General features: G+C 47.3%; 1 protein-coding gene across 2 annotated transcripts in view; it reads left to right on the top strand.

Annotated features, from left to right (window-relative positions):
- The first annotated feature begins 5229 nt into the window (after positions 1–5229).
- Positions 5230–17495, top strand: part of BDH1 (3-hydroxybutyrate dehydrogenase 1) — a 30678-nt gene continuing 18412 nt past the window's right edge. The window contains exons 1-2 of one of the 2 annotated variants that reach the window (XM_081086684.1): positions 5230–5703; positions 13833–13959. In XM_081086684.1, the coding sequence (XP_080942810.1) occupies positions 13877–13959 (83 nt within the window). In that variant the 5' untranslated portion in view covers positions 5230–5703; positions 13833–13876. The remainder of the gene's footprint in view (positions 5704–13832; positions 13960–17495) is intronic. The other variant, XM_081086685.1, reaches the window with a different exon arrangement.

Here is a 17495-nt window from a genome sequence, read left to right on the forward strand (position 1 = left end):
GAAACTGGAGGAACTAAACTTACAAATGTTTTCATGGATAGACATGGCTGACTTTGAAATGCAGTTGATTGAATTTCAGAGTAGCTCAATTTGGAAGCAGAAATTTATTGACCTTAGAGTTGACTTGGAAAACATTGAAAAAAAGCGATTAAAGACAGGAGTACCAGAGAGAAGTGTTGAAAACAAACTATTAAGGACTTGAAATGCGATTCCGGAATTTTTTTTCTGTTTAAAAAACTTTGCAACAGCATTACTCTCCATGTTTTCATCCACATACACTTGTGAATCTTTGTTCTCAGTGATGAATTTTGTTAAGTCTTGTAATAGGAGTAGCCTGACGGATGAAAGTAGTAGCTTGTGCATATCTCTCAAGGTCACGAAATATAAACCTGATGTAAAATCTCTGTCATCAGTGATGCAGCAGCAAAAGTCCCACTGATATCAAACAGAGTCATAAAGTTTTCTGTCGGACTATCAGTGTACATGTATACATTAAAAAATAAATGTATTTTTCATCATCATATACTGTGTTTTTGTCGCTCAAATGAATTTTATTATTTCTTCAAGGTTCTTCACATACGTACACCTTAAGAGATATCAAGTAGGTGCAACATGTTCTCAAAAAATTAGGGTTGGCACGCAGAAGAATTTTGAGTCAGATTTTGCTGGTTTTGGCACGCACTCACAAAAAGGTTGCCCACCCCTGGTCTAGGCCATTAGCTGTCCTGCCAGAATTTGGTTGTTGTAAATTTCCACTGACTTTAATAACAGGGTATAGTAATATTAAAAGATGCCCTAAGGGAGCTGTATTCCAGATATACTTCCCCTTACCGCCACTGTGACGTTCAAGGGGCATGTTTTGGCCCCATCTTCTTGCAGCTGAGCCTGTCCAAAGTCGCTGGCCATTTTGAAATTTTTCTCAGGTCCTGATTCTGCATTATGTTTGACTGAATATCTGGGCCCTGTGGCCTAACCAAGGGACTAATCCTTTCCCCAGAAGGGGAGACAAAGTCCTTGTGGTGGTTACTTTTCTCCTTGATATCCCATAATTTAAATGCTGTGATGGGAAGTCAGGATACTCTCATTCTGTTCAGGTCAGTTCCTGTGCTCGTTTATGCCCACACATATCTGGCAGGGAGAGCTCCAGATGGAATTGGCTGGAGCTGCCCTTTGGCATCATTTTTTCTTATGTGTCCCCAAGTAGTGGCACCCGCCTTTGACCCTCTGCTTGTCAGAGGGCCAAATTCATAGACATTTTAAACTTAAAACAAATAGTTACAAAGCTGAACTTTGCCTCAGTGACAAACACACAAACATTCAGAGCTCCAAATATTGTATTGTATCATTAGTTGGCTTTGGTTAGCATGAGTGTGAGAATTTCCCTTCCCAGCTAAAGACAAGCATTGAAATAATACACACAAAGCCTGGGGGAGGTCTCTTGGGGTGTCTTTTTTCCGCCTGTTAATTGAGAATTAAGAAGATTCCAGGTGTATCTGGCTTGCAACTTGCCTGAGAGGATCCTGCGTGCTGAGCGAGCTGAGGGAGCCTTGCTACAGCCCGCCAAGGTAAGAGAATGCTGAATGTGAGAACTCTTAGCAGTAGTCTTGGGAAGAGCCTGGTGTGAGAGGACAGGGTTGGTGAGGAGCAAATGGCCCTTTGGGAAGAGGTGCTGGCAACCCAAAACAAGAGGCAGCAGCTTTGCAATTCAATTTCCCTTTTGAAACAGCAGGCTCTGTTCCTGGTAGAATAATCAGAAAATATAAATAATATACATTCATTGGGAAAATATTGAAAATATATTAGATAAGCATATAGCTTTGTATCCTGGTTTTTAAAAGTTTATTATAACATATTCCATATTCTTTGAAATAAACAGAATTTGATGTTGAGAATATGAAATCAGATTTAAGGGTTAAGAATCTTGTCCTGTACTTTTGTCTTTCAAAGTTTGTCTGACCTATTAGAACCTATAATTACTTTTTCTATTGAGGGCATCAGATCATGGCACCTGTATTGTCCTTATTGAAAGAAGTTTCCGTGTAATTTCTAAGTAATTCCAACCTCTGTTGGATCACTCACAGAAACAAAGTCTAACTGGTTACCAAAATTCTGTATTCCAAATAGCCTTGTAAATGTGGACCGTCATGCTTGTCTTTCAAAGCAAGAACCATAGGACAATTGGTGGTGTGCTTGAAAACGTCTTAGTAGTGGGACAGACTTGGATTGACCTGTCTCTACCACGTCCCAGCTGTGTTGCTATGGGCTACTTATTCAAGCCCTCAAAGCCTCAATGTCCTCAGCTGCAAAATGGAGGTAGTCTTGGGCTGCTTTTAGGACTGTTGCAGAGATTAAGTGAAATAATGCACACTAGGCACCTGGCCTAGTGTCAGGTGCACAGCAGCCAGTCACTAACTGCCAGGTTGTGTTACTGAAGACAGGAACCTGTACTGGGATAGCATGGCTTTCCAGAACAAAGCCCAATGCCTGGCATAGAATAAAGGCTCAATCCGTGTCCACTGAAGGAAGGACGGACGTCTTATGGGTTGCTGTAGTTTGGGGTGGTATGAACAGTGATGGGGACGCAGTTGTGTGTGTTTTTTGTTTTTTTTTGCCTCCCTATATTCTCCCCTCTTTAAAGATCCCAATTACCTCAAAAGAACTTTGCTTAAATTTCTAGTCTAGGACCCCCAACTTTGTGGCTTAAACATTTTAAGTAAATCCATAAGTCAAGAGACAGAAAGGCGGTGGGGATGCAGATGCTGATATAGCTCCTCTTTTTCCCTTAAGGTCCCAACACTGGTTTTCCTTACTCATTCACTTCAGGGAAAACATTGGGCCTCCAGTTCTCATATTGGTAGAATTCAGTATTAGTGTCATGGAAGATCATGGGCTCTTTTCAGCACACTCGATTCTGAGCACCACAGCTGTTTTAGAATAATGCATTGGGCCTTTTCTTTCCTTCACTGTCAATTATAGAAAAAGCCATTTGATACTTCTAAAATTCTGCAGGTTAAGGGTAAGATTTCTTGCCCCCTCCCTTCCATTTTTTTTTTTTTTTAAAGAAAACTCAATTGCATCAAGAAAAGCAGAAAACCTGTGGGTTTGGTATAGAAGTAGATGGTGTTATTATTCTCTATTCCTCAGCAGAACTCAGCATTGCACAGTTGGGGTGGGCTCCTGGAGGGCTTCGAGGTGGCTGGCTCTCGGCAGGATTCCCCTGTTCCATCTGGCATTCAATGCTTAACACTGAGTGGGGAGAAGACCAGGGACATTCAGAAATGGGGCAGGGCCAGATCTAGCATGGGAGACATGGGACCTAGGAAGACAAGGCAAAGACTAGCTTGAGCTGGGACTCAAGAAGGAGGTGTGTTAGGAGGCAATTAGGAGCTGATACAGGGACAGAAGCAAACAATGTGGCTCTCTGGGCAGGGGGATCTTCTGAAGGCACTACATTCCAACTGAGTGTTTTGGGATGCTACCACTTTACAAAGCCTGTCCTGAACCCCTGTCTAAACCCCCTTTTTTATAAGACTTACAAGAGACTTCTAACAATTCATTAGCTTATGTACATACCCATTTCCCTCTTTGAAGGCAGGGAGTGAGGGCTCTTTCTCTACCAAACCTAGCTTGGCAAAAATTCAACACCACCTTCTTAGTGTTGAAATGAGATGAAAATGTGCTAAGTACCTAAGACCCTGGCCTGAGACCTCTTATCCAGGCAGAGAAATTGCTTTTATGGTGCAATGGGGAAGGGGGGAAGGAAAGGGCTAAGAAGGAGACAAAATCTTGGCATGGGCCATGTTGGGAGGAATCTGGGTCCCACACTATTTCTGCTTCCACGTTTAATCCCAGAACTGTTTTCCCATTTTCAAAGTGAGCAGCCAGGACCTTGAAAGGGGTGGAGAGGTTTAAGGTGGGGCTGGCCCTCTCTCCTGGGAGAATATGATGCTGATACAGGAATGGGAGCAAACACTGTGACCCTTTGGGTAGGGAGATCTCCAAAGGGGATTTTGCCTGTCTCAGAGAGCTTATTAGTGATGCTCTGGAGGGCAGGGCAACTGAGAAAGAAAAGGAGCAAAAGCTCAAACTGAACAAATAAATTCCTTGTTAGCAGAATTGATTTGGTGAGAATGAGGCCTGGAAGGTGGACTGAGATGCCTCTTTTAACTAATGGCTTAATCTGGGTTCCCCCAAACAGAGCCTGAACAAGGACTTGTATACAGGTAGGAGAATGAATCCCAAGGAACAGGAGTGATGGACTCTGAAGAGTCAAACAAGCAAAGAGGGAAAGAGAAAAGCAATCCAAGGGTGCATTATTGAGTTGATCGAGATGGGCACTACCATGGGCAACTGGGGCTCCATCACCTTAGGAGCTATATGGAATGTATCTTGGAATCGCCCACTAGAACGGAAGGATGGAGTATTTCTCCTCCAGCCCCTGCCTGCCTTGGTCAAAGTTGGTCCCATGAGGGGTTTGTTCTTTGCAGGGGTCCCAGGCTGCAGTGACAGAGAAGCCCTGAGGCAAAGAAGATAGGGGGTGCAGCTGAGACAAGGTGCTCTTGGGTTACACCTGTTTGCAGCTGGTTACCTCAGCAAAGCTGGAGTACAAAGATAGGTCAGCCACAGGAGGAGTCTGATATAACCACAGGCAGTTCAATCATTCTCTTCCTGTCTTCCATGAATAGAACTGTATTTCCATTTACTTCTCAGTCCAAAGTCAGGACCTACGGTTTTCCTACGTGCAATATTAATTCTCCTGTAATTAACTGCTCTTCCAGCAATGCATAATCCTAAAAGTATAACCTGGTGACTCAGTGTAGCTCTTCGTTATTATTGATGGCCAGGACATAGAGTAACTCCTTTGAAACACTGCACTGAGCAGGTATTCTGGCTTGAGTCTGTCTGTGAAATGGGTACAGAGAACCAAGTGCATTCTCCCTCCATGATCGCCCCAGTAGTTTTCCAGGCTGTATGGGTCAGGAGTTGGGGATGAAGAAGACACAACCTTGAAGAAACTCATGGTTTGGAGCTACAGCCCGGATAATTTCCTTTTCTCCTCAGCCTGTTTCTTATTCTGGAGACTTGGCGGGGGTGGGACAGCCTGTCCTCTGACGCTGTCCTGTTGACACTCTGGGAAGCTGTGCTATTCAACTATTTTTAAACACCCTTCGGAGCAAATCTTTATAAAAAAAAATTCATCTGATCAAAAGACAAATTTAAAAACCAACCACCCCTGGTGAGCTCTAAAGACAGCAAGCACGCCCCGGACCTGGAAGGAGCCTCCTCCTCACCAGGGTGTCCTCACTTCCTGAAGCAGCACCTTCTCTGGCCTGGGCGGGTTCCTGGAGGGCGACGGCGGTGAGATCTGCGCCCGGCTTAGGGCCGAGCCGGACTGGCTGCCGGGGGCGCCTAACAGGCAGCTGGGCGTTTAAGGGCTGGGGGGACGCTCTACCGGAGCTGCCAGGCCAGACACCCCAGCGCTTAGAGACGTGGCGCGGCAGCACTCCCCGCCCCGGCGACTCCCGCGGTCGGGACCCGCCTGCGCAGCTGGAACGCGGGCGCCCTAGGTGTCTAGGCGCATCCGGGTTGCAGAGGCCGCCGGAGTGCGAGCGGGTAGACGGCTTTTGAGAAGGAAACGGCGGCAGCGCCCCCAGTCGGTCTGCCAAGCCAGGAGCGCGGGTACCTGTGAAGCGCCGGATTAAGGCGAGTGCCTCAGCCGAACCTTCCACAGGCGGGGTCCCTCCCCATTGGGTGTGGGGTCAGAGGAAGGGCCCGCATCTGTTCCGCCGGAGTGGGGTGCGCCCGCGCCCTCAGCCCGGTTTGTCCTTGTGCGGCCCTTTAGCCGGGTCTCCAGTTTGCGGGTGGGGAAGGGGGCATGCAGCCCTGCAGGCCGGCCCTGTGGCCGCGGCGGAGTAAAGGTAGGAAGATGGACTGATCCCGCTCAGACCCGTCTCAGCCTCTGATGGTCCCTACCCGCCGAACTCCGGGCCTTCTGTCTGCCGTGCGGGAGCCTCGCCCGGTGTTATTAGGAATGAGGTGCCCTGCAGGAGGCCGCACAGGTTGAACTAGCGGCCCCAAGGCTCCCAGACAAAAACCCTCGCGACTCATCGTCCCCTGCTGCCGCATTTTACATTAGGGAACCCCGGGCCCAAGAAGGAAAGGAACCCGGCCAAGGTCACATTGTAGTCCTGCTTCCAGCCCGGGCTCTGGGCACCGCGCCCTTCTCCGCCGTCCTTCTGTTCTGCCCAGCACCCCTCCTCTTCCGCGCCTTCCAGGAGGCTCTGTGGTCGCGGCGCGGGGAGCGCGCCCTCCCTTCCCGCTGCGCCCTTGGGAAGGATGCTAGACTGCGGTCTGGCCGCCGGTCCAGCTGCCTTGAGCACTAGCCAAGCCGGCCGTTGCTGGAGTACAGGACGGACCACAGGACCGGGGCAGTAGGAGGGCAGAGGAAGGTGAGGGCGACGCGGTAGTAAGCTGGGGATGCTGGGGGGTAAGGGGGGGATGGGGACGGAAGCCTCGGGGTGCGTGGCCGCAGTACAGTGGGGCTTTGTTTGGGCGGTGCCGCTTCAGCCAATGGGAACGCGGCTCCGGCCGAGCCTCCTGGTCGCCCCCTGGCTCCGGTCTCTTGCCGGCGGGAAGGGAAGGTGGCCCCGAGATTGGCTGCGCCGCACCGCGTGGGGTGGCGGCGCCTGCGCGCCTCCGGCGGCGCGCGCTTTGCTGCGCTCGGGCGAGAGGGGGCCTGGGGTGCGCGTCCCTGTCGGGGGAGGGGCTGACGCTGCGCGCGTCGTGGAGCTCTGCACGTTTTTTTCCAGCGGGTCGGCCAAAATCTGAACACAGTCAGCTGACGCGCAGTCACCGTCTAACCCTGCGAGGGCACCGGCGGGAGGGCCGCCTTTAATCCTCCGCTGCCGGGATCCTTTATGACGTAGCGAATGTACTTCCCGCCCAAGCGTTTGACCCCGCCCCTGCATAAGGCGTGTACCCCTGGCTGTTGCGGGGGAAGCGGACCTTTGAAATGTGCGTGGCTTTCATATTCTCTCTCAACACACTTCTATAGAGCGCCTGCTTCCTGTCAAGCACCAGAGTAGATATTCTGTAGGACCAGAAATCAATGATAGAACACGTGAGTCCTATCTGTGGGGGCATTCTTGGTCCCCTGGGGCCTAGTGGTTAGATGGGGGCTGTGGATGGTTGTAAACAGAAATGTATTACGTATTACCCTCCCTAGGTAAGTGCTGTTACAGAGGCACAGAAGGGGAGAGATTTTTATTTTTTTTATTTAGGAGATCAGGAAAGGCATTTTGAAGTAGGCGTCAATTTGAATCAGTTAGGACTTGGTCAGATGAAGAAGTCAGATTTGGTATGGGATGATCAAGGACTGGAAATTGGAAAGTGCTTGGTGAGGGTGTAGCAAAGGGTATAATGAGTAGGTGAGAAAAGTCTAGTTGAAGACAGAATTTGGAGGGGCCAGTGAGGATCAGAATTCCCAGCTTGTATACTCAGATTTGAAACGTGGTAAGCACTTATGAATTGAGTGGCCCCTTCATCTGTCAGTTGGACTAATGTCACTTGGACTCATCTGCACCAAAATCTTGAAAATATCTTTGATTCTTTCTTCTTTCACATCCTGCATTTAATTTGCCAGCAAGTCATAGTAGGCTCTACTTTTAGACTCTGACCATTCATTACGTCCTCATTATAATATTAAACTCTCCTGCCCCGGGCGGAGATTTTCCACCAGTCTTTCATATGTAATGTATGTATAGGCATGTTTTCCAACTGCGCATGCGCAGGAATGTTCCCACCTGTACACGGAATTTTATTCATGATTTCCCTGAATAAAGATGAATCTGATCCCTTATCTGGGGACATGCCACTTTGGGAAGTGAACCCCTGGTGTGTCCTTGCTTGCTGGCTTGCAATAAAGTTTATTCCTTTTCATCAAATCATCCTCGAGTTGTCTTTTGGCTGACAACTATTGAGTAACTGGATCCGGTTCCCTTGGGTAACAAATCAAGAAGTACAGAGGGGAAGGCCCATGTTCCTGTTGTCATTATAAGATCTACATCGTGGCATTCTCAGAATATGGAGCAAATTTAAAAATTAATAATAATAATGATCCGAGAAAGAACCTGCTTTCAGTGTGTTTTAGCCAATATTGTTTCGGCTGCAAGTAACAGAAACTTTAAGCTGCTTAACCAGCATGTACAGAGCTGGAGGGCAGGAGTGCAGCAGGGCTTCATAGGCAGATCTGTCTGTCAACCGCTGGTTGGCGTCAATTCAACACCAAGTTTGGGGTGGGGTGAAGAAAGAAACTTTATTCAGTGCAAGCAGCTCGATTGTGATATCGCTCAATTATGAAGTAGTACAGCTATTAGGAGGCCCTGGAGTGAGGCAGCCCTGGGGCCAGCCCCTCTCTGGTGTGGCAGCTCTACTGTGTTCTGGCTAAACATGTCAGTGTTTCAGCCTCAGTTGAGGAGAGGCAGTCTTTTTGACTTCAGTGGAAAGGGAGAGTATGCTTCCAGAACCAAGGGGGAGCTGACTTATATAGACAGAAGTCCCCATTCCCGGTCCCTGATTGGTCTGACCTAATGCAAATGAGGACTCCAAATTCTCTGGTTGATTGGTCCAAGAGTCCCTGATTGGTCAGAATGGAGCAGCTCTGATTGGTTGGTGAAGATGCTAATAGGGCTAATACTGAGCAGCTCCAGTTGGACAGGGAAAGCCTCAGTCCTATTGGTTGAAATAGGATTCCAGAAACTCCTTTGTAAGGGCTGGCTCAGAGGCAGGTAGTTCAGTTCAGGCTTCTCCCTACCCTGCAGTTTGGATGAGAGGCCCCTGTGTAGAAATGGCTGCTAGGCTCTGTTTTTGGTTTTTTTTGTGTGTTTTTTTAAATTGAGCCCAGTTAGCCTCCGGGAGCCCTTCTTAGTTAGGTATTTTCTTTCTCAGGATCCACCTGCTGAAGGAAGCTCTATTCTCATTCTCATTCTCATTCTCTCTCTCTCTCTCTCTCTCTCTCTCTCTCTCTCTCTCTCTCTCCATGGACCCCTGTGCCTGGCTCTTCTCTCTTTCTCTGCAGATTGGCTTTTTCCATCTCTGTATCTCTGTGGCATAACTGCCCCCTTCTCCACTCCAGCAGCCAGATCACATATCCTGCCCTTCAGAGGCTGATTTGCATTCTGTCACAGTTCCAGGGGACAGAGTGATGGGTTCATCTTGGGTCGGTGTCTCTCCCCGACCCAGTACCTAATACCTGGGAGGAGGTCTCACTGTCCAACTATAGCTGCATGTGGGTGAAAGGCAGGTCTAAGAGCCCAGGGATCAGGTGAGCAGGAGAGACCACTGCAGAGAGTGTTTGTGAAGTGGTCTCTGGGGAGAACTGGCCATCACCTACTGGTAAGTCTAATCTGGTGACCAGAGTGTCTCTCAGACTAATCCAAGTGTCTGTGTTAGGTTTGCCTAGCTAGGCTCTCTGTTAAACACAGGTACATAAGAGTCACCAGAGTATTAATGGTAAAATGGTAGTGAGAACAATGTCCACTATGTCATTTGATGTTCCTAGAATACTTTTAGACTTTTGTTCCACAATAGTTATTTTTCTAAGGATTAACAGGCATCTTTTTTGAACAAGGGCTTTAAAACTTGTCAGGTGGCCTTGATGGGGAATATAAGACATTTTTTTTGGGGGGGGGGGAAGAGGGGGAGGCTAGCAATCTGAATCTGTACCAGTAACCTGCCTTCTAAGACACACTCTTGCTAGCGGATAATTAACTCCATTGATACCTGTCCTGTCTGGCAGAACCTGTTTCCCAGAAATCTCCCATTTTACAAAGGGGCCATAAACAAAGAATGTAACAGCTTAGCTAGTGGGTGTGTGTGTGTGTGGGGGGGGGGTCACTGGCACCCCCCAGACCAGGCATTTAGGTATAATCTAACTTCCCCATTCCAACTGACTCGGGAGGGGCTGTGGAAGCCCACCACAAAAGCCTGGTAGTTAGGAAACAGATAGAAAACAAAGAAACCAAAGGGTATAAAATGAAAGCTTCCTCCATATTCACTCACTCAGGATTTGGAGAACTGACCCCCTGAGTCACTGTACTAGTACATGTGAAAATAAATGGGCTTATCCTGGATCTCCGAGTACTCCCTGTGTATTTTTCAGTTGCCAGGAAAATTCTGTAACAGCCTCAAGGAAGCCCCATTAATTGTGCAGTTAGCATGCATAGCTGAGTTGAGCTGGAACTTTTAGGCAAGATTATAATAAGCAATCAGAAGGAAAATAGCCAAAGGATAATATACATCTATCTAGTGAGGGACCTCAAACTCAAATGCCCACAGTGTCCAGGCAGTTAACAAAGGCAATCTGGGTAGGCTTAAGATAGTAAGTGAAGCCCTGACCAGTTTGGCTCAGTGGCTAGAGCGTCGGCCTGCAGACTGAAGGGTCCCAGGTTCGATTCTGGTCAAGGGCATGTACCTTGGTTGCAGGCCCATCCCCAGTTGGGGGTGTGTAGGAGGCAGCTGATCGATGTTGATCTCTCATCGATGTTTCTAACTCTCTATCCCTCTCCCTTCCTCTCTGTAAAAAATCAATAAAGTATATATATTTTTTAAAAGATAGTAAGTGAAAACTATTTGTTCAAGCATCATGTAGTTGCCTAGTTACATTGCCTTTTAAGACACTAGACTGGCAAACAAAACAGCCAAGTAGAAGAGAGGCTGCCTTTGCCAGACATGGGAGTCTCACACAGCTTGCTCGTCTGATGGTCCTTAGGGTGGGGTCCCTACATAGGATAGTTCCCTGCCTAAACCCAGCTTGCCCCTCCAGTGGGACAGTGCCTTCCCTTCCCACTTGTTAGTGCCAAGCCGCATATAGACTTCATGTCCAGAACCAAGTGACTTCTATGTCCTGCCCAAGGCCTGCTGCCTGCCATGTTCCTGTTTCTTGATGTTGTCCCACCTCTTCTGAGGATGTCAGTACTGGGAATGTCTGTCCCTTGCAGGGACCCCTTGACCCTGTCAGAGCTCAACAAGGGAGCCAGCATCAGGACAAGGATGCATGCTGGATCCTCATGCTTTCCACAGGTTACCCATGGGCTATGCATTGCAAATGGAAAGGAGGTGCCCTTGAGAGCAGACCCAAATGTTCTTAGTGTTAGATATGTTTCACCCAGATTATAGATTGATATGTGAGCATTTTGATTTTGTAATAATATCTTATAAACTTGGTTGCTGGGAGTCAAGCCCCCTGTGCCAAGTCTCCCTGGGGTAGCTAATTGAGTTCAAGGCTAAGGAGACTATCTCCCAACCCCAACAGCTGCTCTGCCATTCTTCAGCAACTACCTCCCATAACCATTTCTGATTCTAAACCAAAAGGCAAGTGAGTGTTATTTCAAGTTTGAGAACTTAATATTTACAGAGAATAAAGCCCAGCACAAGGCATTAAGACAGTGGTTCTCAACCTTCCTAATGCTGCGCCCCTTTAATACAGTTCCTCATGTTGTGGTGACCCCCAACCATAAAATTATTTTTGTTGATACTTCATAACTGTAATTTTGCTACTGTTATGAATCGTAATGTAAATATCTGATATGCAGGATGTGTTTTCATTGTTACAAATTGAACATAATTAAAGCATAGTGATTAATCACAAAAACAATACGTAATTATATATGTGTTTTCCGATGGTCTTAGGCAACCCCTTGAAAGGGTCGTTCGATCCCCAAAGGGGTTGTGGCCCACAGGTTGAGAACCGCTGCATTAAGATGACAAAGAACCCCATAGAGTATGTGGGAATCCCATTGCCTCCAGTATTGTGTTTGGAGTGAAAATAGCAACACGTTTAAGAAACGTAAGAAAAGAAGAAGAAGATCTACAAGCCTGCCATTCTGCATGTAAGACACAATATGTGAACAGTACATTTTCCAAGGTGGGGAGCTTTTGTGCACTTTAAAATATTTTGATTCTCGCAGCACTTTTAGATATTGCTGACTCTAAGGAAAATGAAATTCAAAGCCACAAGTATTGAGCCTGAGGGATGGAAAGGGCTTTAATTATAGACAATTGGATTTGAGATCACCCAGTGGCGGTGACCTCAGACTCCAGTTCTGGTAAGAGGAGGTGTGTGCTCGGCCAGCTGGGTCACCCCGTTAAAGGATCGGAGTCTGGCTTGGGCATCATGGGCATGGGCCTTCCATGGATGGAGGAGAGTGGGGTCTGTGAGCACACAGCTTGTCCCCGCTCAGCAGAGATTCACTGAGGGCCTCCTTGGTGTCAGGTTTCTTGTAGACATTTTGGGGGTTGGGGGTTCAGTGGAGAACAAGATGGACAAGGTGCCTGGACTCACCAAGCTTATGACCTAAAAGGGGAAGAGAAAGTAGTGAAACAAGGTACTTTTGGATTGAAGAGTGATCTTAGAGAGAGAACCTCTGTGTGTTGCATGGGGGATTAGGGGACATCCTCTGTGAAGTCTGAAGGGTCAGAAGGACTCGGCCATCTGGACTGAGGAAGAACAATTGCCAGGGCCCTGAGGCAGGACAGAGCTGGGCATACGCCAGAAACTTCCAGAAGGTCAGTGTGGTTACAGTGCAGAGCACAGCGGAGGGCAGTACCAGACAAGGTTAGGAAGGGAAGCAGAGGGTGTTTCAGCAGGCACGGGAAGGAGACTGTTAGGTGAGGAAGTCACATAATTTGACTGCAGTGCTGGCAATGGGGTGTGGTGAGTAGGAGCGGGAGGGGAGGCCGAGCCTAGAGATCCCTGTTTGTTTTTCTTCCCTGAGGATTAAACAGATTAAACCTCCACCTGTTTCCTGCAGTGAACTTGCAGTGGTTGGCTAGTTAGTGAACTTATTACAGACCTGTTGGCCCAGTTAAGTTTGGGTGACAGCAAAGGGCAGGGGAGGAGCTGCCTTCCAGGCAAAAGCTCGTACTGGTAAGAACAGGATATAACCAACCCCAGGCAGGTGTGCAAAGGAGAAGCTGGGACAGCTCACCCGGAAAAGAGCAACGTCTCTCCACTGTGGTTGCTTCGCTTCACTCCCTCCCATCCTCCCCTTCCTTCCCTGAGGCCAGGAGGAATTATTATCACAACTGACCGGAACAGGAAGGCAAACAATCTCCACCCTCATCCACACTTAATAATCCACAAATAGTCACGTGCTGAGGAGCCTTAAGGAGATACTAAATCTGGGCCCTGTTGCAATCAGGTTGATTTAACCTTGAAAGGGGGTGGTAGGGTGGTGGGAGAGACTTCGGCGCGCGCTCGTGTGTGTGTGTGTGTGTGTGTGTGTGTGTGTGTGTGTGTGTTAATTTAGGTTGATTAAAGTGTGTCTCATTTAATAACTCCAGTCCCCATGCTATAATGAGTTACTGATGATTTAGCCTCAGAGCCAGTTCCTGTGTGGTTGGAAAAGCTACCTAGGAGGCATGTGGGCCACTTGAGATAGAAGGTTGTCTTGGGTCACACAGATGGATGATTTGCTGGAAATGGGGAACATGGACGGAGAATGAGGCTCATGGAGTGGGAACTTCTGAGAGGATAGTTCCTTGGATCCCCCAATAGTGTCTGCACAGCCTGGTTTGAGGATGACAGTTCTGGTCCACCTTCCTTGGGACTGGTCCAGGCTTGGTGGTGCAGCCAGAACAGGACCCAGGTTTCTAGACGTCCCCTCCTCCTCACTTACTATCACGTGAGGCTACAGCTTGAGAGGAAGGTGCAGGAGAGGTCTGCCTAGGTGCAGGGCTCAGTTTGGCTTTCACAACCTGGAAGAAAAGTGTCCACTCCTGCCTAAACCTCTGCAGACAACAAGGCAATGCTGAGGGTGTGTTTTGTGTTTCAGAACTCGCCAGGAGGAGGCCCGCCATTCTACCTCTTGTGGCCACAATGCTGACCGCCCGCCTCTCCAGGCCCCTGTCAAAGCTCCCCGGGAAAACCCTGAGTTTCTCTAACAGAGAAAATGGAACAAGGTAAGAGACTGAAGGGTAGAGGTGGCCTTGAGTGCCACACTCTCTGGGCAAAGCAGAGGGAGTTCTTCACACATGGATGATGCAGGTGGTCCTAAGGCCTGACTCTCAAAGTGACACTCAGCACCCACCTTCGACCAGCAAAGGAAACTCAAAGGTGTCCTCAGAAGACAGAGACCTTCCCAGGGCACACAGGGAACAGAAGAATATCTTCCATCAGATTTTTCACTCTCTTATTTGGAAATAACTGATACAAAAGTTGCCCAAGTAGTACAAAGGGCTTCTCTATCCTCTTCACCTAACTTCCCTGAATGTTAACATCTTACAAAACCATAGTGCAATCATGAAAACCAGGAAATTACCACTGATACGTGTTAACAGACCTACACACCGGATTCAAGTTTTGTCAGATGGCCCAGGCATGGACCTTTCCTGGTCCAGGCTACAAACCAGGGCCCGCAGTGCCTTCGGTTGTCATGTCTCCTTCCTCTCTTCTCATCAGGGGCAGTTCCTGAGTCTTTGTCATTCTTGACCTTGACACTTTGGAAGAATGTCTCTCAGTTGGGGTTTGTGTGATGTCCTCGTGTTTGGATTCAGGTGTTCATGTTTGGAAGGTGCCACCCAGGTGAGGTGCGTCTTCTCAGTGCATCGCATCGGGAGTTGCACGGCATGATGTGTCTTACTGATCACCTGGGTGACTCCTCTTTTCAAACCTTACACATGAAGCAGCTAACTAAACTGTCCTGAGACTTCACTGAACTGCTGTGTGTTTAGAGAAGCTACGTGCAGATGAAACAAGCAGCTCTTCGTTGAGAGCTCTGGGATTGCCCTTCCCAAGGGGACCCAATGCACTTTGCTACTTCATTTTCCTCTGTGGCAGCCAGAGCCAGGAAACATAATACCTTTTGTCTTTATATTTAAGAGGAATGAAAGTAAGTGTTAGGTTAAATTCAAAGTTCCAGCAGCTGGAATATGGGTGGGTATTTTTTATGCCAATAAATGTTTGGAAGAACTGCATTTAGGCTTATAGCAGCATTTGCTTAAAAGCATTTCCCCGGGAGACAGCAGCTTGGTTGGAGATGGGGATTCAGCTACCAGAGGACACCTTAAAAGTAGAGTTAAAATGGCCCTTCCAGCAGAGGTGACAGCTCACTGAAGAGGGAAGGCGCCTGGCTCCCTGCAACTATTTTTTTCAGTAAGTCATTGATTTCTATGGCAAAAATCTGTCTCAAGCGTGCTTTTAAAGATATCTGGGGGTTTTTATAGAGGAGGAAATAATCCCAAAGGAAGTTAAATATTTTTACAAAGGTTTTGTCCTCAAATGAAAGGGAAGTGAAGTATTAGTCAAGCTTCTGGCTCATTTGAGGGGAAAGAAGGGCTGTCATGGGGAGATTCTGGATCTTCTGGAAGGATTGTAGAAATAACTGGTTAGGCAAGGGACTGGGGGCAGGGTGGTCTGGGGTAGAGCTGAGTCAGAGGGCATTAGCTGTCCTCAGGGCAAAGGTGTCAGCAGAGGTCCGGGAGGGAGACCCAGTTGTGTGAGGAGGATGGAAGGGATCATTGCCTGGATCAGACCGGAGGCCTTTGGGTGGGGAAAATCTTGGTCCTCATCATTTTGCTTGAATAGCAGTTGGCCTCATAATCCTGTCCCCACCTGTGGGTGGATCCTGTGATAAAACCTTAACAGGTGACTTTACAGCCTTATACCTCCAGCCATGGGGCAGTCCGTACCTCTCACAGCAGGCCTGTTCCTAAGTCTGCCCGCTCTATTCATACTGGCCAAGTTAGTATATTATCCCTAGGGGCACCATGCCACCCTAATACCTGCTCTCCCCCACACTGACTTCTTATTCCATCTACATGTTTTTTCCTTGCTCATCTCCCCACTCAGCACCCAGGTCTCCCACCTGTATGATGTCCATCTAACCTGAACTCCCTGTTGAGATGCCTGAACAGACCAGCACCCATCCCTTCCCATGTGTATCTTCCCATGTGCCTCAGAGCAGCAGTCACCCAGTACACACCATCTGTCTAGGTCAGTGATGGCGAACCTATGACATGGGTGTCAGAGGTGACACGCGAACTCATTTTTTGGTTGATTTTTCTTTGTTAAATGGCATTTAAATATATAAAATAAATATTAAAAATATAAATCTTTGTTTTACTATGGTTGCAAATATCAAAAAATTTCTATATGTGATACGGCACCAGAGTTAAGTTAGGGTTTTTCAAAATGCTGACACGCCGAGCTCAAAGGTTTGCCATCACTGGTCTAGGTGAAATCCTCCCCAGGAGTGTTTGCATGTTGTCCTTCCCCCTTCCCCTGACACCTGACAGCCTGCTCTTCTTTTAAAAATGTTTTTGTTGATTTTAGAGAGTGAGGAAGGGAGAAGGATAGATAGAAACATTAATGAGAAATCAGTCATCTTCCCCCTGCATGTCCCTGGGGATCGAGCCCACAACCTGGGCAGTTGCCTTGACACAGAAATCAAACCATTGACCTCTTGGTGCATGGGATGACACTCAACCAACTGAGCCACACTGTCCAGGGCCCAGTCTGCTCTTATTACTGGCTTTTCACAGCCCTTAGACTTTGGATACAACCAAGCAACATAAAGAAACAAGTTATTGATAAATGCAACAATCTCAATGAATCTCCATGTTGACAATGAGTGAAAAAAGCAATGCCAAGAACATATTTGCTAATACATCCAGTAAGGGGCTAATATCCAAAATTTATAAAGAAGTTATAAAACTCAGCATCAAAAAACCCCCAAGCAATCCAATTAAAAAATGGGCAAAGGTCTGCCTGGGTAGCTCAGTTGGTTAGAGTGTTGTCCCAATATACCAAGGTTGTGGATTTGATTCCCAGTCAGGGCACATACAAGAATCAACCAATGTATGCATAAATAAGTTGAAAAACAAATAAATGTTTCTCTCTCTCTTCTTTCCTCTCTCTTAAATCAATAAATAAAAATAAAATAAAGAAGTGGACAGAGAACCTGAATAGACATTTCTCCAAAGAGGACATACAGAAGGCCAATAGACATATGAAAAGATGCTCAATGACACTAATCATCAGAGAAATGCAAATTAAAACCACAATGAGATAACTCCTTATTGTGGTGATATGGTGGTCAGAAAGGCTATCATCAATAATTCAACAAAGTATTGGTGAGGATGTGGAGAAAAAGGGAACCCCCATGCACTGTTGGTGGGAATGCAGATTGGTGCAGCCACTGTGGAAAACAGTATGGAGTTACCTCAAAATAATTAAAAATGGAACTGCCTTATGACCCAGCAATTTCACTTCTGGGAATATATCTGAAGAAACCTGAAACACTAATTTAAAAGAATATATGCACCCCTATGTTCATTGCAGCGTTATCTACAATAGCCAAGATTTGGAAGCAGCCCAAGTGCCCATCAGTGGATGAAAAAGCTGTGGTACATTTACACAATGGAATGCTATTCAGCTGTAGAAAAGAAGGAAATCTTACCTTTGAGACAGAATAGATGGATCTGGAGAGTATTAAGCT

The sequence above is a fragment of the Myotis nattereri genome (genome assembly GCF_964212035.1).
Source record: "Myotis nattereri genome assembly, chromosome: 3".
NCBI lineage: Eukaryota > Metazoa > Chordata > Mammalia > Chiroptera > Vespertilionidae > Myotis > Myotis nattereri.